We start from the raw sequence: 26,196 nt of genomic DNA, 5'->3' as shown, positions 1-26,196 counted from the left end.
AGGTTAATAAGGCAGAGAGAGGGCTCTCATGTCACCAGCCAGCCCTACAATGGCATGGACTTTTGTGCCTCCCATGCAAGTTCACAGAGTCAGGTTTTGATTTCTTTATGGGAAACCAGGAGAGTGGGGCCTGCCTTACCTTTGGGGAAAGGATATTGCATAATGCAGGGACAGTGGCAGACAAGACTGCCTTCCTAGACCTCACAAAACCAGCTTCTATATACTTTTCTTTCTTTTTTTAATTTTTTTTATTTTCTTTTTCACCATACACCATACACCAAAACAAACTTAAAATACATAAACATAAATCTTTTCTTTCAACAGAACAGTGCTATACATTTTAACCATTCTTTACATCTTCTTTACATTTTATTTACATCATTAATTATATCTTTTTCTTTCTCTGTTCTAGCCAATTATAACATTTATTCCAAATTTCATAAAATTCTGTCGCCTCCTTGTCTTTTAATTCTAGTGTAAGTTTATTCATTTCTGCGCATTCCAAGATTTTATACATAATCATGTTATTTGTGGGTGTATTTTCACTCTTCCAACATTGAGCATATGCTATCTGTGCTGCAGTCAATATGTGTATAATGATGTGTTGGAGTTGATTTTCAGTCTTTAAATTTATTATGCCCAAAAGAAATACTTCCGGTTTGAAGTCCATTTGTACCTCAGTTATCTCCTGTATCCAATCTCTTATTCGTTCCCAATAGTTTTTTGCTTTAGGGCACAGCCACCACATATGATAAAATGTTCCTTCTCTGATTTTACATTTCCAGCACTTCGGGTCCATATTTTTATGCATTTTGGCCAATCTCGCCGGTGTTAAATGCCATCTATAAATCATTTTATATTCTCCCTGTATGCAATTGATAGCGTCAATTTGCAATTTGTGTTCCATAATCTTTCCCATTCCTCTAAATTTATATTTTGCCCCACATTTCGTGCCCACGCTTCTATATACTTTTAAAGGGTAGCCCCATTTAGAGCACATTGCAGTAGTCCAATAGAAAGAAAACTAGGGCATGAGTGACAAAGTGGAGAGCCCCTTGTCCAGGAAAGGACATACAATGCAGAGTTGGACAAAAGAACCTTCTAGCCAAAGCTTCCACCTGCTCCTTGAGCAGGAGCCATGAGTCTAAGAGAACCCTGAAGTTACATAGCAGTATTATATGTATCACCCTAGGATTCCCCAAAAGTGTGCATGCCATTGCATTCTGCACCAGCTGTACCCTTGAAGAGTAGTCCAAATAGAGCATATTGTAGTAATTCAACCAAGAGATGACTAGGGCATGAGTATCTGTGCACAGGGCCTCACGATCTAGGTAAGGGTACAACTGGCATACATGACGAATTTGTGCAAAGGCCCTCCTAGCCACCATCTCTTAAACAGGAGACACAAGTCCAAGAGAACTCCCAGATTGTCCACTGAGTCTGTCTATGGCACAGGTCGGCAACCTGCAGCTCCCAGACTCTTCTGCCATTTGCAGAGAGAGACAGAGAGAGGCACTTGCACTTCCCTCCTCTCTCTCCCTCCCCCCCCTCTCTGTGTGTATAAAAGAGAGTGGCCTCACCCTGATCTACGAGCTGAAAAGCTTATTGGGCAGGGCTCCTCCCTTTGCTGCGTCTCTGCAGGAAGCAGGAAGGGGAGGAGAGAGCTAGCCTGTTGCAGAACAGGTTGAAGCCAGCTTGCCAGGTGAGCAGAAGATCGAAGAGAGGGAGAGAGGGGAGGAGAGAGAGAGGAAAGAGAGAGAAAGAGAGAGGGGGAGAGACAGAGGGAGAGGAAAGAGAGAGGGAGAGGAAAGAGAGAGAAAGAGAAGAAAGAAAAAGAGAGAGAGATAATAAAGGTAAAAAAGGATATATGCAGTGTTATCTTCATTTTAGATTTCAGAAGGGTTTTGTGGCTCCCAGTGTTTTGTTTTCAGTGGGAAACGGGTCCAAATGGCTCTTTGAGTGTTTTAGGTTGCCTACCCCTGATCTATGGTAATGCAAGCCCATGCAGATTTAAAGATGATAAACATCTGGATCCTGAGGTCCCTTGCACCCACAGTCACTCTATTTTCTCAGGATTCAGCTGAAGCCTGTTGTCCCCTATCTAGACCTCTACAGCCTCCATGTACTGAGAAAGTGCAGCCACAGCATCACTTGGCTCACTAGGATGGAAAAAGTAAAAGTGTGTATCATCAGCATACTGATGAATCTCTTCCAATGATTTTGGGTGTTCTCACCCAGCAGTTTCATGTATATGTTAAAAAGGAGTGAACATTGAGCCCTGCAGCACTCCACAAAGGAAGGGCCATGAGCTGGATCTCTCACTCCGTATTAACACTGATAAGGACTGACCTTGAAGGAAGGAAGTGAACCAGAACAAAAATGTGCTGTCCACTCTCAATTCCTTACCTTAACCAGGAGAGATCCAGGAGAGAAAGGATGGATGTTAAGCTCCAAAAACCAAGAAAGACACATTGAAATTTTTCTAAGCAGTTTCCTTGATTGCTTCTCACCTATAGATAGAAATCTTGCCAAACTGAAGCAGCCTTTCTTTTGCTCCTCTGGAATGCACTTCTTCCCTCCTGGGAATCCAGACTACATTCCATTACAGACCTTCCCAGGGGGTTTCCAACAGCAAAGTCAATGATGGAAACCAAATTCATTAATGACCACATGATTCAGTTAACACCTGCCATGATTTGCTTAACAATCATGGCATAAAATGTAAATCATTTAATGAATGCATTGCTTAGTGATGGACATTCCACTCCAATTCTGATTGTACATTGAGGACTATCTATATGTCTTGAAGACTCAGTTCTGCCTCTAAAATAGATTGGTAGACTAGACCAGTGATGGCGAACCTATGGCACACGTGCCAGAGGCGGCACGTGGAGCCCTCTCTGTGGGCACATGCCATCACCCCAGCAAATGTGATCTCTAAAAAACTTCGCAATCACTGGCCTAAGGCCAGCCAACCTGGAGCCGCCATTGGGGAGCCCACCATCCTACCCGCCAGAGACCCTCTGGATCTCCCCCAACCCTGCCCGGCTCCCACAGGTGTCCCTCCCCATTAGCAATATCAAGGTAGCCAAGCTCACCCCAGCCACGCCCACCCAATCTTCCATGACTACTGCAGCCACACTCATCTAGTGGCCACGCCCACCCAGTCTGCCAAGCCCACTGTAGCTGCACTCGCCAAGTGGGCCACACCCAGCCGGCACCCGGCGATACATAAGTGGGTTTGGGGTTGCAGTTTGGGCCACTCGGTCACTAAAAGGTTTGCCATCACTGAGCTAGACTGAAATTTTATATTTATAGGAACATGAAAAGTACATTTTGGGGGGTGGTAGTTTTTCTACATGCTTTCTTTTCTTTTTCTTTCTATGCAGTTTTTAAAGAACTTCTAACAAGATTGTCTGAGGATAAAAGAAATGGTGCTCCTCATCTTCCTAAAATTGGTGATATTAAAAAAGCAAGCCGTTATTCCATCCCAGATCTTGCAGTTGATGTGGAACAGGTGATGGGTCTGGAAAAAGTAACAAAGAAAAGCAAAGCCAACACTGTTGGAGGAAGAAACAAGTTAAAGAAAATACTGGACAAAACCCGCATCAGTATCCTGCCTCAGAAACCATACAAGTGAGTTTGATATTTGGAAGAACAATATGCTTTCATTAGATATATCACTGGTGCATTTTTTAACATTGACAAATGATTATAAACAAAAAGCATAGAAGTATAAGCCAGGGACAGTCTGAAAACCTCTAGCATAAAGCAGGTACTGCAGGTACACTAGGAACAAGCAAACTGCAATTGGTTGTAAATATGAGGCAATTTCAAGCACCTGAAATATGGTCATGTGACTGTGGGAGGGCCAGCATAATGTTGCATAATACCTGTAAATGCTTTACAAGCCACAAAGCACTCTTTCTAAGCTATCATAACTTTGAAAAATTAAACAGTAATAAATCAAAGACTACTTTGATTTATTTTAAGTATTGATTTATTTATTTTAAATATTTGTATAGCCACCCATCTTATAACAAACTCTTGGCATCTCCCAATTCAGGCATTTAGGTATTCACGTTTACCTAAAATAGAATTAGCGATGTAATCTTCATGAATTAAAATTGTTTCTTCAAAATTAAATATCTACATAGTATAATAATATTATGTATTCACGTGAGTCAGAAACTTAAATTACTTCAAAAAAGTAATTTTGTTGAATAGCACTGGCCTTTTACTTCCTTATTCTCAAAATCAAATGAAGCTCAGTATTATTTGAATATTTTGATCATTAGAGTCTGATTTATATCTGAAAGATTAAATAATTGTTTCACTGTAAAGATGCAGGAAACGTGCCTTTGTGTATTCTTGAATAATTTGGGAACTGAAGCTAATTACATACACAAGTATATATAGTAGGGAATGGTGTGAAAATTAAATATATCAGTATTTATTCTCCTGTAGTTTTAAAATGCTGTTCCATCCATGGACACATCCATGGCACTGTAGCAAACTTGAGCTTTTCAGTTTTACAGTGTCTAGATATATTAATATCAGTTCATCTGTTATCGGATTAGTGAATATATTTTAATTTATTATGGTTTTTTTCAAAGTTATCAAATTTATGAATGTTATGGGCCAATGAATTTAGAACAGCAAGAAAACTCATAAGGATACATTACATTATATACAAGAATAACTGTGTAAGCAGAGTAACTATGTTTCTATTCTGTTACTGTAGTGATATTGGAATTGGTCAATCTCAGGATGATAGCATTGTAGGCTTAAGGCAGACCAAGCACATTCCTCCTGCTCTACCTGTCAGTGGAACATTATCATCAAGCAATCCTGATTTACTGCAGTCACATCACCGTATCTTAGATTTCAACACAACCCCAGGCGAGTATCGAATTTTGATTGCCATCAATGAATTAACCTTTTATTTTGCTGATGGATATAGAAACTGAAATGAAAATGTGCACCTTAAGTTCACTTGAGTTTACTTTGTGTCACAGTGAAATACATAGAAATGGATAAGACTATTTAAGTGCGCAAATTAAACAATACACTAAATTATACCCAGATATGAGTTGCTACTTGATATGGCCCTTGATTATTTTGATAAATGTTGTTTGAATTTGGGGATATGTGATCTGCTGTATGTAAAATCTTTTATATATTCTCATCCCATTTTTACAGAATACAAACATTTTATAAAAGAAAACTATTTGTGTGTTTGCTTGCTTGAGCTGTTTTATACCAGCCAGCTAAAAATAACAATTGATAGCTTGTAGTAGGATTAAATAAGTGATACTGAAACAAATAACCAAAAAACCTCTCTCTGTATTACTTATTATTAGATATATAGAACTATGCCAAAAATAATCTGGGATGTAGTTTGACCTGTAGACTTTTAAATACTATTTCAAACATAGCGAATCTAAGCCATTATTTAGAATGAATCACAGAAGTTATCTTGTCCAACTACGCTGCTCTGTAGTATCTTTAACTAATGGCCCTCCAACTTCTTCCTGAGGACCTCTAACAAAGGTGAACTCATCACATCGTTGGAATATTTTCCAGAGGCTAGCATCCCATAGGATTGGGAAGCTCATTTTAGTATCCAGACGGAACTTACTTCCTTGTGGCTTTAAACATTGGCTCTGATCCTCTGAAGCAGTAGAGAAGTTGTGTCACAACTCTTTAGATATTTCAAGATTGCTATGATATTTTATCCTACCCATATTTTATCCTACCCATATTTTCAGTAAACTAAATATTCTTAGATCTTTTAACTGTTGTCCGTGGCATATAGAATTCAGTTAAGATAATAGTAAACAGAAAGAGATGACAATTGAGAAATAATACATTTTCTGAAGAGTTTATTGTTAGAAGTTAGTAAATACAAAGCAATTTTAGTTTATAAGGAGAAGTAAAGTATTATCTTGTAGCATTGCTGATAATGATTATAAACTACTATATACTTCTCAATAAATGCTGTGTGCTTTTTTGAAAACCATTTCTTGTACTCTATATTCTGTTTATTTAATGTCAACATATATTGTTCCCTTAGGAATTTTTAAAGGAAGTTGGATTCTAATCTCAAGTTGCAGTGTGTATTTTAATAGCATGTGCACAGTTTAAATTGGTTGCTAGTATTGACTGTATAAAGATTAAGATGGAGGAGCTTCCAGGTATTAGTACTTAAGGTTACTAAAATGGCGAAAAAAGATAGAATTGTTGTCTAATATAGTTAAGAAGTTTGTAATGCTGCTTAGGCAAGAATGCTTAGTTACATGAATATTTTAAACTTGTAGTCAGCTTTTCCAGAGTAATTGGTTTGTACATTGAAATTTTCAAATTAAATTTTAATAGGTGTGAATCCAGATATATATTTTAAATCTGATTACTTCTTTATCTGAGGCATTCACTTAAGATCTTTAAATTATACTTTTATGCAAGACACTAATTAGATATTACATTTCCTTCACTTGAATTTATTGTGACATAATGCATTTCTTGGTAAAAAGACAGATTTGAAACCTTATGTATTATAGTGTCCATTCCATAACATACTTGTGTGAGAGGCATACAGGTGGTCCTTAATTTATGATGGCAACTAGGACTGGAATTTCTGTTGCTAAATGATGCAGTCATAAAGCATGACAGCATGTCTTAGTGACAGTAATCCCTGCAGTCTCACTTAGATTGTTAATCTAATCCCACAGTGGTTATGCAAGGCAAAATCCTGCTGGCTTTCCACAATCAAAGTCAGTGGGGAAGCTGTAGTAAGTTGCAAATTCCAGGGTGGCAGGCAGGTGAGTGGTCACTGCTGGGTGGGTGAGGGAGTGCACAGGATGCAGGAAAAATGTTAAGGAGGCAATACAAGAAAAGGTCAAGGGCCAGGGTGAGTAAAAGGCATGGATCAGGGAAGGGAGCAAGGTGATACTCAAGGTGTGGTGCAGGTCAAGGAAGGTGTATCGGGGTGTTAGGAGGTGTTAGATTTGAATGGCATGTATCAGGGACCTGCAAGGAGATGGATGAGTCTGGGTTATGGAGAGTATGAACCCCAAAATAATGTGTACCTCCTCCTTTTTCATCATTAGTACACTCAAAATGAAGAGATTCAAATAATTTCCTCCACTTGCTGCAAATCACAGTTTCAGATTATATTAGGATATTCAATTCTTAATTTAATATCTGTGATTCATACACAAAAGTTCTGTAGTCTGCTATGTTCAGAGCTTAAGATTTTGACAGGAGCGCTACCTCATTATAAAACATTTCACAAAAAGATAGGACTTCTACCAACCATTTCAGTTCAGTATTTTGATTTCTATTCAAAAACATCTTAATTCTTCCTCTCATGTTTTCGATATTTGCTTGGTATTGTTAGAATATATGGTCTCCAGGCCTCTTAAAAATACTTGATAGTTGAATTGTGGAGGCCTACTTTTCCTTATGGAGAGAAATTTTTGTAGCCTGTCTTCATAAAAGGCAATTGTAGAAGCATGTTCTTAATAAATCATGATATATGTGTATCTGGGAGCACACTTTGAGCTAGCTAACATGGCAATTATGATTACCCCCAAATCGCCATTTAAACCTACTTGTTCCTCTTCCTTTCCAGTAATGCTAAATCAGTTAAACCTTTCATCAACTATCCTGAGCATTCAAGTGAAGGGTCAAATTTCAAAAGTGAAATACCATTCTCTTCCCACACCGTGTATTTATTAATATTCTTATTTTTTCATGATTGTTATTGAGCAAAAGCAGATGTTTTATTACTTCTTTTTCAGATATTGCATAATAGTATTATGAAACTCAATCTCTAGTCATTCTTCTGTTTCACCATCCATCTAGTTTGCTATTCAGAAATTCACTTTCAGAGTTTTACTGACATATCTATCCATATGTATCTTAAAACAATTAGTCCACCCAGAATCCTTTTACTGGTGAGAGGGCCAGTATATAAATTAAACAAATAAATCATCTCAATACCTCTGTCCATTTCTTTACAGGATGCCATTGTTGGAGATCAGACACAATTCTTTCCTTAGAACACATGCAGTCCTTCACAGAGCAGGTTATACAGTGCACTGTGACCTAATGATCAAAAATCAGAGCAGTGAATGCAGAATCATTTCTTTTAGCTAGTGCAAAACAAACAATAATAGTTATGCAAATACAAATGTTTTCATTTTGCTAAAATTGACTAAGGATTTATTGTTTAAGCTCTCTTTGATGCCCTTTGCCTCAAAGCACTTGAAAATCTTTACTCAAAAAAAGGTCCGTTCTTTTCCTTTTCAGTACTTCCTATATAACTTACCGTAAATGCCGGCGTATAAGATGACTTCCGCGAGCGCTGAAATCGGCGCCAAAGACGGGGGTCGTCTTATACGCCGAGTCGTCTTATACGCCGAGTCGTCTTATACGCCGGAAATACTGGTAGTTTCCGGTGTATAAGACGACGTTCTAGGAATGCGGCCCGGCTATAAAGACGGGGGTCGTCTTATACGCCGGGTTGCCTAATACGGCGGCATATACGGTAGTAATTTATATCTCATTGGTCACAGAGTCCACATTCTATCCCAGGAGATAATGATGAGCATAAACTGGATATGATGATTCACTAATTTTGTTTATTTATGTATTTGCCTGGCAAAACATTTCATGTGAGAGAAGGTGTTGTCTTTAATTTTCTTCCTGATGATAAAAAGGAATGTAACCAAACTGAGAGATTCTACTGAGGCTGAGAGAGAACAAGAAGTATCTCCGGGCTTAAGCAAGTAGATGGCAGATGTTGTTATGGACTCATCAAAGAAATAGATTGTTAGCCTACCATGTAAACGCTCTGAAAAGAATAAATTCAAAAGTTTCAGAGGCTTTCCTTAACAAATCCACTATTAAGTAGGGCTGCAGAGCCCCCATTCTCAAGGTTCTCTACTTTAATTTTTAGTTCTTAGCATTAAAACTAATTAATTTTCTAATGAACATGAGTATGATCATGCTTACTTGATCATATTCTGCAAATAAGGGTTTGACACAAGAGTATTGTGGATAATGGAGATTCTGCCGCAGGATTTACCATCTCTGGCCATATGATCCTTGAAGCATATCTAGAGTATATTAGATTACTTCACTAGGTAGCATAGAAATTACCATTTTTTTAAAAAATCACAATTTTTCCATGTGGGATAATCCAATTCTTCAGATCAAGTCTCAATATAATAGGTTCTGTTTCTTCCACGTGACTGTTTTGGGTACATTACACAATCTAATTTCCAAATTATTATCTGGTCACCTAGTTTCACTGAAGTTAGTCTTTCATTTATTCAGTTACCTTGGCTAGATATCTTTGCAATACAAGATGGGAACTTCCTCATAAGTAAAAACAAATATGAGCTCTGTTACCGGAGGAAAATCCTCTTTATAACAATTAGATGAACTTCCTGATGATATTCAGGAGTAATCTTCCTTTAGAACATTAATCAAGTGATTGTTGAAGTCCTTGTGAACAATGCCACATTAAAATACTATCTGAAGAAACTGCATGAAATTACTATTGTTAACCAGGTTTGCACTGAAAATTTTGAGATCGGTGTACTTTTCTTTCTTGTGGCCATTTGTCTGGCAGAGAAAGACAGTATAGTGGCAGATATGGATACCTAGGCATTACTGAACATTTGGAAATGAAACTTCAAGCAATCAAACCTTTTCCATGAATAGAGGTTGTGTCTCTTAGAAATTTACTGAATAACATGATCAGAGCCTTTGACTTTTGTCAGGCATAATATGTTGGACCCTTTCAAAATGCAGTATTTGACTAAGCTCTCCTTTCTTAGCATTTCCCTGAAGCATCTACCTCCAGATTCAGTTGCTGGTTAATCATCTATACATATGACTCAAACAGTGATCAAGAACTGGTTATACAGTGGTAACTGTTGCTTTATAACTGATCATCCATAAATTTAAACAGGCCAGCAAACCATCCTACTCAAGACTGAGACTAGTATATAATTTGGATGCAATCTGGTTGTCATGAGAATTGAAATGGTTGGAGACATTGCTGCCTTTGTATATAACACGATATGGTGAGGCTCATATCAAAACAATGAATTTTGTTTTAGAACATTCAACCTGATTTATTGTACAAATGCAGAACACCTATATGTAAATTTAGAGATGACCACACAAAGAACATAGTAACAGGTAAAATATTAATTCTCATAATTGTTCATGACTAAAGCTTATGAAAACAAGTCAGTTTTGCAGGTTTGAAATTAATTATTTCAATAAACTGAAGTACAAAATTGGTAGTGCATGATGCTAAAATAAGTTTACTTAAAAATAGTAGATACAGTATATACTAAGGAAGGTTTAAGAGTGAGCTTGCCAAATTTGACTTTAGTAATTTTTAATATAGTTTATTAGTTCATCTTGATACAGTAAATAAGTTTCTGATATGATTATAGATAGTCCTTGGTTAACAAATGACTTATTCAACAACCATTTGAATTTATGCTAGCAATGAAAAAGTAGATTTATGATTGGTCATAACTGCATGAAATTACATTATTGCAGTGTCTCTGCGATATGGGTGCTTCACTATTTGCAAACAGTTATGACAATCACAGTGTCCTATGGTCAAATGATTTTGTGACCCACATAGCCAGCTTCTGACACACACAGTCAATGGGGAAGTTGGCAGTAAAGTCACAAGTCACTGTCATGTGATATGTTTAATAACTGTGAGTGATTTGTTTAACAACTGCAGCAGAATTAAGTTAGATTTAGTCATATAATGTTTCAGTTAACAATCACATTACTTTTGCCAGCCAGTCATTAAGTGAAGACTACCTGTATACCGACTGTTTATTGAATGGGTGGAAATATATAGCACAGATTACAGAGAGGTCTCTTGCTCAAATCAGTGTATCCATTCTACATATGTTTTAGAAGTGATATCTCATATAAATAGGAAAAACAATATTCTTAAGACAAGATACTGTAAGTGTTTATGCAAGAAAAATTTATCATGAAGAAAAAGGTATCAGAAGAAAAATATCCCTATTCTTATTATATTATTCCTTGTTGAGAAATAATGACATTTTATTCTGTAATATGTCTTAGTATATATTTTTTTCATTACAGATTTACCAGATCAGGTTCTACGAGTTTTTAAAGCAGATCAGCAAAGTCGCTACATTATGATAAGCAAGGACACAACTGCAAAAGAAGTAGTTGTTCAAGCTATTCGTGAGTTTGCTTTAACCACCACCCCAGATGCTTATTCTTTATGTGAAGTCTCTGTCACTCCAGAGGGTGTCATTAAGCAGCGGAGACTTCCAGATCAACTCTCCAAACTTGCTGACAGAATACAACTTAGTGGAAGGTGAAAAAATAGATGTTATTTTGGCTTACAATTGGTATTTACTTAATAAAGTCATTTGGAAGCTGTTTATTTATTTAAACCTGATAGATTAATATGTGAAAAATATTTTTCAGGTATTATCTGAAAAATAACATGGAGACAGAAACTTTATGTTCAGATGAAGATGCTCAGGAATTGCTAAGAGAGAGCCAAATTTCTCTACTGCAGCTCAGCACTATAGAGGTGGCTACCCAACTCTCAATGCGTAATTTTGAACTGTTTCGCAACATTGAACCTACAGAGTACATAGACGATTTATTTAAACTAAAATCTAAATTTAACTGTGCTAATTTAAAAAAGTTTGAAGAAGTAATAAACCAAGAAACCTTTTGGGTAGCATCTGAGATTTTGCGAGAAACCAACCAGCTGAAAAGGATGAAGATAATTAAGCACTTCATTAAAATAGCACTGCACTGCAGAGAATGCAAGAACTTTAACTCAATGTTTGCAATAATAAGGTAAGCAAAGATAGATTTCTTCTGTCTATTCAGTATAGTAACAAAGGTTAACATGTTTTGTAATAAAAAGGTATTAGATAATAAGTAGAAAGATACACACACACACACACATATATAATTAGTAAATTTATATTACAAGAATATTTCATCAATCTGAAGCTATCTCAGTAGCTTTAAACAGAATAAGAGTAATGTAAAATATTTTTCTTCCCTGTTTAAATAATATTACAAGTTTTCATTATAAATATATTTATATGCATTCTTAAGTATCCAGAAAACTTGGGGACTGAAATGAATGACCACAAATTTCTCTTTAAAGAGTCAATGTGACATAAGTTTCATACTATATAAATCCTTTAAAAGTCACACAATGCAAGTTACATTTAAAAAGTAGTAATACTTACCATGAGGGGAAAAATCCAATTCAATGAAGTTTTATACAATCATTGAAAGCTTTCGAGTTTCTTAGAACTCATCATAAAGCAAAATAGAGAAAATGAATGTGGCCAAGTTTTAATTTATACTTTAATCAGATTGTATTTTTTTAATTTTGTTACATAAAACATCAGCTATCTCTCCAGATAGCATTGAGTAGTTTGTTCCTTTTTTCCCTCTTCCAAAAATCGCTATGTGTCTCAGGAACATATCAGTTCCTAGACCTATCCCAGATCATCAAAGCGTGACTCAGGACAGTAGTCACACTTTGGATATAATTTTCTTATTGGAGCAATGGCAGTATAATTGGGTGAGGAATCTGTCATCATCCCCTTTGTTATGCCCCTCACATGCCCTGGGGGCTGTGATATTTTTCAATGCTGCCCCCTCCTGCAGGGAAGCAGGACCTATTCAAATGATCTGCCCTTGGCAACTAATGGCCTTGCTTGGGTTCCAGAAGGATCTGAGGGATATCCCGGGGATTCTACTGCATGGCCCTGGGGAGGCCTTGGCTACAATCTGAAATCAAAATGACTGGGGCTCTGGACAGGTCATGCCTGTGTGCTGTCTCCTGGCCTGAAACTCTCTGAGGAATTGAGGGTTCTGAAGAGGGCCCAAAAATGATTAGAGCACCACTGGAGGAAAACTAAGAATGAACCCAACCAGACATGGATACGAGCCACAGTTAAGGTCTATCTTGTGGCAGTAAGAGTAGCAAAAACAAACTATTTCTCCAGTCTTACTATATCTGTCACCTGGCAGCCCTGCTCAAGGTTACCCAGTCCTTCTTTGGGAAGTAGGGCTCAGAATATCAGAGGATGGTGCAGAACAATTTGCCAGTCACCTAATAAATAAAATCAATTGGATCCATTCTCAGTTTGAGACCAAGCATAGAGCAGGCTCTTTGGAGATTTCTGGGAAACTGACTTGCCTGATTATCTGGGAATGGTTTAACCCTATTGGACCTGAAGAGGTGGACAGGATCCTTGCAGCTATCAGCACAACTATCTGCTTATTAAATCCTTGTCCTTCCCGGCTGGGGAGAGCTTCCAGGACAGTGCCCTATAAGTGGGTCCAGCCATGATTAATGCATCCCTGCAGGAGGGAGTGTACCTGGCACCATTTACCTTGGTACACTACCTCCTCAAGAAACTATCAGACCCAACCTGTCTGGGCAATTTTTGTCCAGTTTCTTGCCTTCCATTTCTAGGGAAGGCAGTAGAAAAAGTGGTTGCATTGCAGTTTCAGAGGGTCCTAGATGAAATGGATTATCTGGACCCCTTTCGGTCAGGTTTCAGGCTGGGTTATGGACAGAAATGGCATTGGTCACATTTGTAGATGATCTCTGGCAAGAGTGAGATGGGAATAGTGCATCTATTCTTTATCAGAATAGAGCTGGAAGGGACCTTGGAGGTCTTCTAGTCCAACCCCCGGCTCAAGCAGAGACTCGATTCCATTTCAGACAGGTTACTGTTAAGTCTTTTCTTAAAAACCTCCAGTGATGAAGCACCTAACGACTTCTGAAGGCAAGTTGTTTCCACTGGTTAATTGTTCCCACTGTTAGGAAATTTCTCTTTAATTCCAGGTTGCTTCTGTCCTTGATTAGTTTCCATCCATTGTTTCTTGGCTTTCTGATGCTTTGGACAATAATTTGACCCCCTCTTCTTTGTAGCAGCCCCTCAAATACTAGAATACTGCTGTCATGTCACTCTTAGTCCTTCTTTTCTCTAGACCAGCCATACCCAATTCTTCATATCTTTTTGTCTCCAGGTCTTTAATGATCTTAGTTGCTCTTCTCTGCACTTTTTCCAAAGACTCAACATCTTTTTTGTAATGTGACCAAAACTGGATGCAGTATTTTGATTCTATGCCTCTGTTTATACAACCAAGGATTATAATAGCTTTTTGGGCTGTTGTCTCACACTGCTGGCTCGTGTTTAAGTGATCATCTACTAGGACTCCAAGGTTTCTCACACAGTTACTGTTTTTGAGCCAGGTTTCGTCTAATCTGTACTTGTACCTTTGGTTTTTCCTGCCTAAGTGTAAAACCTTGTTTTCCTCCACATTAAATTTCATGTTGTTAGATAGGGCCCATTGTTCAAATCTGTCAAGATCTTTTTGGACCTTGAGCTTATCTTCGGCGATGTTAGCAATTCCTGCCAGCTTAGTGTCATCTGCAGATTTGATGACTTCTCCTTCTATTCCCTCATCTAAGTCATTTATGAAGATATTGAAGAGTACTGGGCCTAAGATGGAACCTTGTGGTACCCCACTGCTTACTTTCCTCCATGTAGATGTAGTACCATTAAGGACTACTTATTGAGTATGTTTTGTTAACCATTTACAAATCCATCTGGTGGTGATGCTGTCTATCTCACATTTTTCTAGCTTACCAAGAAGTAGGTTGTGGTCTAATTTGTTGAATACCTTATTGAAGTCTAAGTATACTATGTCCACAGCATTTCCCTGGTCTACTAATTTAGTCAGTTTGTCAAATAATGAAATAAGTTTGGTTTGGCATGATCTGTTTTTAACAAACACATGCTGGCTTTTAGTTATAACTTTATTTGTTTCTAGATGTTTGCAAATCTGTGTTTTGATTATCTTTTTCAGTATCTTCCCAGGTAATGATGTTAGATTGGTTGGTCTGTAATTTCCTGGAACAGTTTTTTTTTTCTTTCTTTTTTTGAACATGGCAACCATATCAGCTCTTTTCTAATCGTCTGGTAGTTCCCCGGTGTTCCAGGTTTTTTGAAAGATATGGAACAATGGTTCTGATAATATCTTCAGGTCCCAGTGATTATATTCATCAAGGTCAGACAGTATATAGGCATTTGAGTCCTTTATGGGTCTTGGGTATGTTTCTTATATCATCTATTTTGTAACTGAGATTTCCATCCTTCCCATCACTCTCTACTACATTAGTTTTTTCTCCTTCCTTCCTTCCTTCCTTCCTTCCTTCCTTCCTTCCTTCCTTCCTTCCTTCCTTCCTTCCTTCCTTCCTTCCTTCCTTCCTTTTTACTCCCTACCTCCTTATATGATTGGTTATTTAGTGGTTTTTATTTGGAATTAGGTTCTAAAGGTTGTGCAGATTGTCTCTCCTCCCCCTTCAGTTTTAGTTTAAAGCCCTTTTGATAAGAAGAGCCAGTAGTTTTCCAAATATTCCAAATATTCTTTCCAGTTCTTGTGTAGTCCATCCCTTGCCAGTAGCCCTTTATATGGGTAATGCAGATGGTGGTCCCGGAAGCTGAAGTTCTGTTGATGACACCAGTTTTTATGCCAGTGGTTTGTTTCTAAAACCTTTGATCCTTCATTGGATATTGGCTTTTTGTTGGAAGTATAGATGAAATTACCACTTGTGCTCCTAATTTTTAACTTTCTTCCCTAGCTGTTCATGATCTCTTATTATTGTTATCAGATTCATTGTTGTATCCTTGCTCTTGTTGATCTCTTTAACAGTTTTCAATATCATTGACTGTAATATCCTTTTGGGCCAACTGCAGGGTTTGGGGCTGGGTAGTATAATATTCCACTGGATCCCCAGGGCCAGCCTAATTGGCATTGATAAAAGATGAGATATCCAGCCTGTGGCCACTCCTTTCTGTGGTGCCACAAGGCTCAGCACTCTCTTCACAGCACTCTCTCCACTCCTTTTTGACATCTACATGAAACTGCTGGGTGAGAACATCCAACACCCTGGGAGGAGATGATACACAGCTTTACATCTTCATCCCAGTGAGCCAAGTGGTGCTGTGGCTTCTTTTTCTCAGTGCCTGAAGGCTGTAGAAGTCTGGATAGGGGACAACAGGCTTCAGCTGAACCCTGGCAAGATAGAATGCCTGTGGGTTCAAGGGACCTTAAAATCCAGTTGTTTATCATCTTTAGTTCTGGATGGGCTTACACTACCCCAGATAGTTCTCGTGCACAGTCTGTGGATTTTCCTGGACTCACATCTGCTGCTCTAAGAGGGGTGGCAGTTTAGCCAAGAGAGACTTTGCACAACTTCATCTTATGCACCAGTTGCACCGTTATCTAGATTGTGAGGCCCTGTGCATGTCCTAATCATCTCTTGGTTGGATTTTACAGCAATCTGCTCTACAAAGGGCTATCCTAGAAGAGGATTTGAAAACTACAGCTAGTGCAGAATGAAATGACATGCACATTTCTGGGGGGCTCTAGGGAGACACACACAACGCCATTGTTGCACAAGCTGCATTGGTTATCAGTTTGCTTTCAGGTCCAGGGTATATGTAGAGCTGTTTCACCCCAATGGGAATAACCTATCTATTTGTGCCAGCAGAAAAAGCCCTTTTGGCTTTCTGGAAGGGTATTAAAACTTTATTATTAAAACTCCTCCCAGGGTGTTGGATGTTCTCACCCAGCAGTTTCATGTAGATGTTAAAAAGGAGTGGAGAGAGTGCTGTGGAGAGAGTGCCGAGCCTTGTGGTACCACAGAAAGGAGTGGCCATAGGCTGGACATCTCATCTTCTATCAACGCCAATAGTTGGCTAGAGGTCCGAGAGAGCCATTTACCACTGGAGGTGGCTGACAGAATAAAAAGACTTCATCCCTGTGCCCTCTGTCTCCTTGATTCTATTTCATCGCGTAGTTTTTTTAAAAAAATGTGCAGTTTTAAATTTTAATTGTTTTTCTATTTATCTTTTTATGATATGGGGACATGACTGGCAAAATAAATAAATAATCAATCAATCAAACAATATTCCTTTATGTCAACCAGAACTCCCATATTTCTTTTTAAATTGCTTGTTCATAAAACTCAGTAAGAATAATTCTGGTTTCATAATGATATTAGACTGTAATATCTTTTGCATTGTTGTATGAATTTGTACCTTTGTTTTTGCTTTTTCCCAATACATGTTAATAAGTCCACTCTTCCTTTTCACATTTCCAGTCCTTATTTGACATTCCTTTATAAATTTTAGACAATTTAACCAATGTCATATATCTACATTATTTTATATGTAAATTCTTCTATGTTTTCTGGAGTTTTTTATGGTTTAAAATCTTAAGTGTCAAAGTTTGATTATACCGAGATGTCCTTTTTGTCTTTCTTGTCCCTTATTATTATAATTAAATATGAAAATATGCAATTTTGATCTATTATTGAAAGATGTTAGGATACTTAATTCAGGCATTTTTGTTTGAGTACAGATCATTCTAGACTTACAGTCATTCACTGAATAACCAAAGTTACAATGCAACTGAAAAAAGTCCTTATATCTGGTCCTCACACTTACGACCCTTGCAGGGTTCCTGCAGCCACATGATAAACATTCAGGTGCTTAACAACCAGCATGGTAATTATGGTGGTTGCAGCATCCTGGGATCACATGATGGCCATTTGCAACTTTCCTTGGCTGACTTCTGACAGTGGGAGAAGACAGATTCACTTAATGACTGTTCATTTATTTAACTACCATGGTGATTTGCTTAACTACTGTGACAAAAATATTAAAATAGGGCATGACTCACTTAATGATCACATTGTTTAGCAATAGTAATTCTGGTCCCAGTTGTGGTTGTAAGTCGAGGACTACCTACATTTTAGCCAAATTACTGTCTATGAAAATGAAGGCTGAATGTCAAATGTCAAGGCAGAGATTCAAGCCCAGAGAGGTTTTTTTATAATGAACACCACGGTTATAGTCAAATAGATGTAGCCAGTGCCTCTTCTAAACCTCTGCTAATAACATGCTTCTTTTTTGAATATATTAAAGGAATGACTCATAGCATTTTATAGCTGCAGTTTTTGAATAGATTTCACTGTGCTACCCCATATAGTTCTTTCCTTCTGTTTACTGATGATCATTGTCATATCTTTGTACTGTGTTACTTTGTATTATAGCAGTGTTATAAAATACCTGGGAGAACTTTTAGAAAAAGAGAAATATTGTATTATCTTTTTATTGTCCTTCAATTCACAATACTGTTTGAAGATTTCTGCTTTTATTTTAAGATTAAATTCTTGAAAGGCTTTATTCACTCTGATTTTAGCCACTTGTTATGTTAACTGGATTAATTTAATTCTTTCTTTACCAAATGAATATGAGTGGTGCACATGCAAATTTCAAAAATCTTTTAAAAATATTGTTTAGTGGTCTGAATTTAGCTCCGGTTGCAAGATTACGAACCACATGGGAGAAACTTCCAAGCAAATACGAGAAATTGTTTCAAGATCTTCAGGACTTGTTTGATCCATCTAGAAACATGGCAAAATACCGCAATGTCTTGAATAGTCAAAATCTACAACCTCCCGTTATTCCATTGTTCCCTGTAATAAAAAAGGATCTTACTTTTCTTCACGAAGGTAAGTTAAAATTACATCGGGTACTTACCATGTGTTCAGCAGTCTGCTGAAATGTGTCAATTGTTTTTGCAACAAATGGAAAAAAGAATAGTTCTTTGCCATTAATTATTTTGTAATATAGGAAATGATTCCAAAGTGGAAGGATTGGTCAATTTTGAGAAACTAAGAATGATTGCAAAAGAGATCCGCCACGTGGGCCGAATGGCTTCCGTTAATATGGATCCTGCTTTAATGTTCAGGACTCGGTGAGTATTCTGATGAACAGAAAATCAGTTAAAATATGTAATAAACAGTTTACTATATAATAAGAGGCAGGCATACTGTACTGTAAGCTAATTAACTAGTATGTTAATTTACTTAACTAATAAGCATGTAGAATTGGAAATGACATCAAGAATTAGAAAAGCTATCATATTATTTCTTAGATAGTTGCATTTTTTACATAATCATGCATTCTTGTATTTATCAATATAAAATAAGCAATGGTCCTTTTAGCATTTTTAAGTAATGTACTTGCCCTTTTGAGGTTCACATCAGACTCCTTAATCCAACATGATCCGTAAGCATTGTACATAATAGTTCAGCTCTCACTATTTAGAGATTAATATTCAGATTTTGCTTTTCCACTGATTTTTTCCTATGGTTCTCTCATTATGACAACTTCAACACAAGCACTGAGATTGTTGTATTACTATGACAAATTTTCTAACAATTTGGATGAAATTCTACATATGTTTATTTAGGAAAATTAGATGATTCTATTGACACAATTCAGTGCAAACAATCTTCAGAAGTTATAATCTATATAGTTGATGTATTCCATGTGAAATCATTTATCATTTTCAGTGGGTTAGATGTAGGCGCAATTCAGAAATAGTATTATAGTGGGGAAAGGAATGGGATAAAGTACCTGAGCAATTTACTCACTGGAGACTGGAGAAGGGCCTAATGCTGGGAAAGATTGAGGGCAATAGAAGAAGGGGACGACAGAGAATGAGATGGCTGGATGGAGTCACTGAAGCAGTAGGTGTGAACTTAAATGGACTCCAGAAGATGGTAGAGGGCAGGAAGACCTGGAGGAACATTGTCCATGGGGTCACGATGGGTCGGACATGACTTCGCAATTAACAACAACCTGAGCAATTTACAGAAAAGAGAAGAGAAAGAAGAGAAAAAAAATAAAAAAATCCTCCTGATTATTAAGAAAGCACCATCAATTGTGCTTCAGATTTAGTTGTTTATTATAATCATACTTTATGATTATTTAAGAAGAGGGCAAAAAAGAGAAGAAAAGAAAAATAAAACAATCCAAGGACCTTGTGCTATAAGATTGAATTTGCTGTTGACTAGTTTTAACTATATCCCGCTTGAGTTTTTTATTAAAATTTTTGAATTAAAATATCATGATGAACCATGGGTGATCAAAATGCCACTACTACAGTATATCCATGTATGAGTTTTAAAGTAATTTAATAAAAGAATACTCATCATTGATATATACAAAGATGACTGTCCATACAGGTTCAATTTTTTGTATGTTCTGAGCAAGAAAAGAGAGCAGACAATCTTATTAACATTCTTGATTAAAAATAATAAAAGACTGTCAAATAGCAGGGTATAATAAATTACTATCTTACTTATCTTTTTATCAAGCAAGATGAACAGAGGAATAAATAGTGTCATACAACATAAATCTCTTTCGTTTGATTTCATAAAAGTCTTTCAAATTGTTAGTGCTATCTTGCCCAGAAAGGCAAGGAAATGTGAACTACTGTTAAATAGGAATCACAAAATTTATTTTCCAATGAAAAACTATCCAACATTTTGAATCAGGTTTTATTGCTTTGTTGTATGACAATTGGTGTTCCTTCTGTAGGGAGATTCAAAGCACATTCAGAACCAACATGGCCCTATCGGCTCCAAAGATATATAATTATTAATTGTTTTGAAAAAGTGCCTGAGAGAAGGTTATTCTGAGATGTCTGTTACAGCTTGTCCTGAAGTCTGACTCTTTTCTTCTGAGCTTATAATCTTTCTCTGTCTCTTCCTTAAATCCATGCTTCAATATTCATGGCTCTCACTTGCAGGAAGAAGAAATGGAGGAGTCTGGGGTAAGTGGCTGGAGAGAACAATACAGGCAGCCATTCCTTTCTTGAACATCTGCATTGTACTTTTCTTGCTTCTCTTAATTTTCTGATGCCTTAGCACTTTTTCCTTTCTGATAACACTTTTTTACTTACATCAAATTTAATCCTAGTGCTTCTTTTGCTTGAGGTCATAAATATAAGAGCTGTGAAACTTTACAAGTCATGAGACACTTTGGCTAGATTTAGCAGTCTCATTTAATGGGATTTATGTTCCAAAATTGGGTTGTGTAATGGTGATTCAGGTATATCAGAAATAAATTTAGATGTGTCTCATTATATATATATAATTATATTTAAAATAAAGTGCTTTTTACAGCTCAACTAACTAAATTATCTTTCTACAAATCGGTCTTCATTCAAACCAAACTTCATTTTTGTTGTTAACGACTTAGATATAACTCCAATAGAGAAAAACATCCAAACCTGCATGTTGTTTCCTTATTAACTAATAAGAGTCTTTATTATATAACAAGAAGTTCATTTCAACTGGGGAAAACAAAAGAGGAGAGAGATTTGTTACAGTTTTTGCAACAAATTAGATGTTTTAATAAATATACTTCCAAATATACATCTTTTTAAAAAAGTATCTGACATTAAGGTTCAGTGAAATTTGATCCCTGTTTACTCACTAGGAACATTTTATTATTAGTACTGCTTTTGAAGTAGACTACCGTGAAGAGTTAGTATGGATCATTTTCCTAATGAATAGAATTACATTATTTTTTATTTTGGGCAGAGTAGGTATTATAGATGTATTTTAATGAAGATATGCACAGACTTATACCTAAAATGTGATTTTAAAAGCCTTGATTTTTATCCTTTATTTTAGTTGTATGACTTACCTGAATGAGGCATGTGAGCTTTGACCATAGACTGACTTCATGCAGATCTTTGCATGTTTATAGTTCTTTAAAGGATTTAGCAAGGAGCTCAGTTTCAGACTTACCATCTTCCTTTACCCTAGATCTCTTAGCCAAGGCAGTACAAACACAGCAGTACTTGATGTTGCACAGACAGGTGGACACAAAAAACGGGTGCGTCGCAGCTCATTTCTTAATGCCAAAAAGCTATATGAAGATGCCCAGATGGCTCGAAAAGTCAAACAGTATCTTGCTAATCTAGACTTGGAAATGGATGAAGAAAGTCTCCAGGCACTGTCTTTGCAGTGTGAACCAGCCAGCAATACACGTAAGTGTTGTTTTTTGTTCTCTTTTACTATCCCAAATGACAGGGATATGAAGTAAGTTTAAAATGAAAATTATAGTATCCTGAATCATGTTCCTCTGTACCCTAATAGCTATGAGGGTATATATGAACTGCACCCAAGTGAACTTATACTAATAGTAGTTTTATTTTGGCATTAAGTTCAGGCATTTGGGTTTTATTGATTAAAATAATTTGTTTGTTTATAATTTTGTTAATTTCTTAATTTAATCTAATTTTTACTAAGGTATATGAGTTTATGGGAGGTTACAAATAAGAAATAAATGAAAATAAATTTAAATATTTTTTTGCCATGTAAGTAAGAAAAATCTTTATGATTAGGCTGTTTGCATTAGCAAACTGGTTACTACCGTATATACCAATGCAGATTGTACTTTCACTTTCTTATACTTTTGTTTCTAATAATGTTTTCAAGCCTTAAACTATGTAAATAATTTCATTACTCTTTATTATAATGTCATATTTTTTAATGATATTGCCTTTCAGTTGAATAAGGAATATTTTAGAATTGAGGACAGATTATATTTTATTTTTCTAAACCATTTGTCATTAAACTCAATTCAAAATTGAAAGATTCTAACAGAATCAATTATCATCTTAATCTATGTCATGCTATGTTTTTCGCTTAAGTACCCAAAACTCCAGGGGAAAAACGGTCTGGAAAATCTGAAACATCTCCTGTCACACATCGGTCAGGGATGCAGCAGAAGACTCAGCAGCAACAACAGCCCAAGGCAAACCAGGTTTTACAGGTTCCTGCTGTATCACTTTATCCTTCTCGTAAGAAAGTACCAGTAAAAGATCTCCCACCATTTGGTAAGTTCTACAAAGAATTTTGTTCTGGAGGAAAGCAAATTCTCACAAAAAATTCAATAATTTTACAAATAATATTTATATTATCTATATTATATTTATATGTAATGTTTATTAAGAATTTTGATAATAATAGTAAAATCTAATACAAGCTAAACTTAAAGAAAAGAGAATAGAGAGGAGGAAAAAGAATAAGAAAAAAGAGAAGAAAAATAAGAATAAGACCATGATAAAGAAAAAGAAAATTATATAAAGAAGTGATTTCAAACCTTCATCACAAGTATAAACATATTTACTAAGTTTTCACCTTTTAAAGTTACAAATATTTTTGCTTCTTTCCATATCTCATCTCTTATCTATAAGAGATTCATAAATAGCAGCAGCTTTTCAGTCCTCATGTAAGCAAAAAGTCCATAAAGGGTAAACAGAATTAACAACATATCTTATATTCAGCTTTATATTCCTTCCATTTAATTCTTGCATCTTAATCTTTATTTTATTCAAATATTGTTATAGCATTTTATTTTTCTTTATTTCTTTTTCATCCCATCACATAGAGTTCTTCAAGGTTTTAACAAGTCTCTTTTGTTTAATCCAGTAGGAAAATACTATCCTGGTCACTTTCTTTGTTTGTCATTTGTATTTCTCTTTTTAAAAACTGAAATGTATTTTTCCAAATTAGTCTCTTGGACTCTCAGTTTTAAATCTACTTTCAGTACTATATCTTGTCAGACAAAGTTTGTTCTGCATCTCACATTTTTTCAATAACATCTTTTGGACATTGTCTGTCCATAAAAGTAGACATCATTACTGATATTGTTGATATTATGACTACTGTTTTCTGATTCCATTCTTCAAAAGGTGGGGGTTTTTTTTGAGCATTTTTATGGTTACCTAAAATTTTTAATCTCCTCAAGGGCCCAGTTTTTGAAATCATAATATTCTTTATGCATGTTATGTCTTGTAACAACCAAAACAGGATCTATTTTCCACAAGAAGCTGTTTATATTTTATAATTAATTCCAAAATTTTATTGTAAATGTTTCACTATTCCAATTTTATCTGGACCCTTAGTCTTTTTATATTTTTCTAGGATAAAATCTTATTTAGCTTTTTGGTATGTCTTTCATATTTTTTAAAAAAATTAAGTTTTTGACTAAAATCTAAACTTTTTTTTTTTGTTCATGATTAAAAGCAGACTCGTAAAGCATTTTTAAACTTGTCACTTCAAAGGTCTGTAATAGTAGTTGATGAGCAATTTCCAAAAGTGATTAGAACACAAGATGTGAACTTAATGTCTTTTAAGTCTCCACTGTGGTTGGGAGCAATATGATTAATTACATCATCTTCTGGTGCTCAAGCCTGTGGAAAAATGCAGTCCTGCAGTCTCTTCTCTTCATGAAGAGCAACCATCCAGAGCATATTGGATGACATCTTATCCTTTCTTTACCTGGAGAGTGATTTGGTTATTATTTGCTCCACTGTTGGCGCATTCACAACTTCTAGAGGCAAGTTGTTCCACTGATTAATTGTTCTAACTGTCAGGAAATTTTTTCTTAGTTCTAGGTTGCTTCTCTTCTTGATTAGTTTCTATCCATTGCTCCTTGTCTTGCCCTCAAGTGCTTTGGAGAATAACTTGACTCTCTCTTCTTTGTGGCAATCCCTGAGATATTGGAACACTATCATATCACGCCTAGTCCTTCTTTTCATTAAGCTAGATAGACTCAATTCCAGCAATTGTTCTTTATATGTTTTAGCTTCCAGTACCCTGATCATCTTTGTTGCTCTTCTCTGTACTCTTTTTAGAGTTTCAACATCTTTTTTACATCGTGGTGACCAAAACTGGATGCAGTATTCCAAATGTGGCCTTACCAAGGCATTATAAAGTGATATTAACATGTCACGTGATCTTGATTCTATCTCTCTGTTAATGCAGCCTAGAACTGTGTTGGCTTTTTTGGCAGCTGCCATTTCTTCTGAATCATAATAATTTATGAATTAACATGAGTTGACATTAGCAAGAGTGTCATACGCTTTGAGATTTGGGAGTCATTTTTCTGCCTCTGTGTAATTTCATGGCAGGGGGTGGTGAAGATAAATGTAAATGGATAATGAGCTATATGAAGAAATGGGAAGTTAAAATGTAATTAATGTTACATTTGAAAGGCCCATGAGGTGCCTTAATATGGACATACTGAGGAAAGTATATATGTATATCTGAAGTTTTGTTTTCCTTTTTCCCTGTAAGGCATAAATTCCCCGCAAGCTTTAAAGAAAATTCTTTCACTCTCTGAAGAAGGAAGTTTGGACCGCCATAAGAAGCAAGCAGAAGACACAATTTCAAATGCTTCTTCACAATTAACGTCTCCTCCCACCTCACCCCAGAGCTCTCCGAGAAAATGTATATTAGTGCTATCAAACATTTTAAAATTCTTACATGCTCTCTTCTCTAATCATAGTTACCTATAGTAACAGTTAACAATAACCATAATCATTAGTTGCCAAAAATATAATATGTTGCCAAAAATCCAGTAATCCATGATTTATAGTGAAGAGTCATTTGCTTCCATTATAAATTATATGCTATAAAGTCCCTTAAGGGAATCATTTTTTTCTGTGTTCTTAAATTTATATTAAAATATATGCAAAAATATGCATAAATTTATAGGCAATATTGAATACTACTTTGTCTTAAAAAAACCCCACTGCCAGTGGCTTTATGCACTCTCTTTACATTCAGTTGACTGAAAAATTTAGAAAAAAAATGCTGATTCATCTGAACAGACTTAGAGGAGTTTAATTAACTCAGCCACAGCCATATTTTATAGTCATTTCATAATCACAAATTCTATAACTTTATTTCTGGGGGTTTTTCCCCCAGAAGAGTCAGATTTCTTGACTTTTATGAGGCTGGGTAGCTAAGGCTGGGAAAATAGGTTTCTCTGTCATGACCCATATGTTGCAGAGAGATGATAAGCCCAGACACCAGAGGGCTTCTGAAAGCAACAAAACAAAGCATTTACAAAGCACTTTTTAAAGCTTCATTATGAAATAATGAATCTTTTAAATATTTTTTCTTTATTTCTTGCTTTGTCTTTCAACTGAATGGTAGTTATTTTTAATGATCATTTCTTACTGTACCATTGACATGTGTTTGTTTGTTTATGCATGCATGCATGCGTGCATGCTGTGGATGAGTTATGTTTCTTTTTGTATGTGCCAAGAATCTTATAATTGTAGAAGTATGGAAATTTAATAAGTCGTAAGATTACCTTCATTTTCAGGAATAGCATCTCTATATGTGGAGATAACTTCTCTCAAAAAACATATCAGTAAGTTCAAGGAAAGTGAATT

General features: G+C 36.0%; 1 protein-coding gene across 6 annotated transcripts in view; it reads left to right on the top strand.

The window, feature by feature from the left end:
• The window catches only part of RAPGEF2 (Rap guanine nucleotide exchange factor 2), a 149,487-nt gene that overhangs the window by 114,800 nt on the left and 8,491 nt on the right, over positions 1-26,196 (top strand). For 5 of the 6 annotated variants that reach the window (XM_039339810.1, XM_039339812.1, XM_039339809.1 and 2 more), the window contains 10 exons: positions 3,390-3,636; positions 4,745-4,902; positions 11,158-11,398; positions 11,512-11,895; positions 18,447-18,658; positions 18,780-18,903; positions 20,746-20,769; positions 21,770-21,993; positions 22,660-22,845; positions 25,091-25,243. In XM_039339810.1, coding sequence (XP_039195744.1) covers positions 3,390-3,636; positions 4,745-4,902; positions 11,158-11,398; positions 11,512-11,895; positions 18,447-18,658; positions 18,780-18,903; positions 20,746-20,769; positions 21,770-21,993; positions 22,660-22,845; positions 25,091-25,243 — 1,953 coding nt within the window. The remainder of the gene's footprint in view (positions 1-3,389; positions 3,637-4,744; positions 4,903-11,157; positions 11,399-11,511; positions 11,896-18,446; positions 18,659-18,779; positions 18,904-20,745; positions 20,770-21,769; positions 21,994-22,659; positions 22,846-25,090; positions 25,244-26,196) is intronic. The other variant, XM_039339811.1, reaches the window with a different exon arrangement.

The sequence above is a fragment of the Crotalus tigris genome, unplaced genomic scaffold (genome assembly GCF_016545835.1).
Source record: "Crotalus tigris isolate CLP2741 ecotype Arizona unplaced genomic scaffold, ASM1654583v1 scf7180000017740.2609645, whole genome shotgun sequence".
Lineage (NCBI taxonomy): Eukaryota > Metazoa > Chordata > Lepidosauria > Squamata > Viperidae > Crotalus > Crotalus tigris.
The sequence above is the reverse complement of the archived record's forward strand: the minus strand, read 5'-3'. Positions and strand labels throughout refer to the sequence as shown.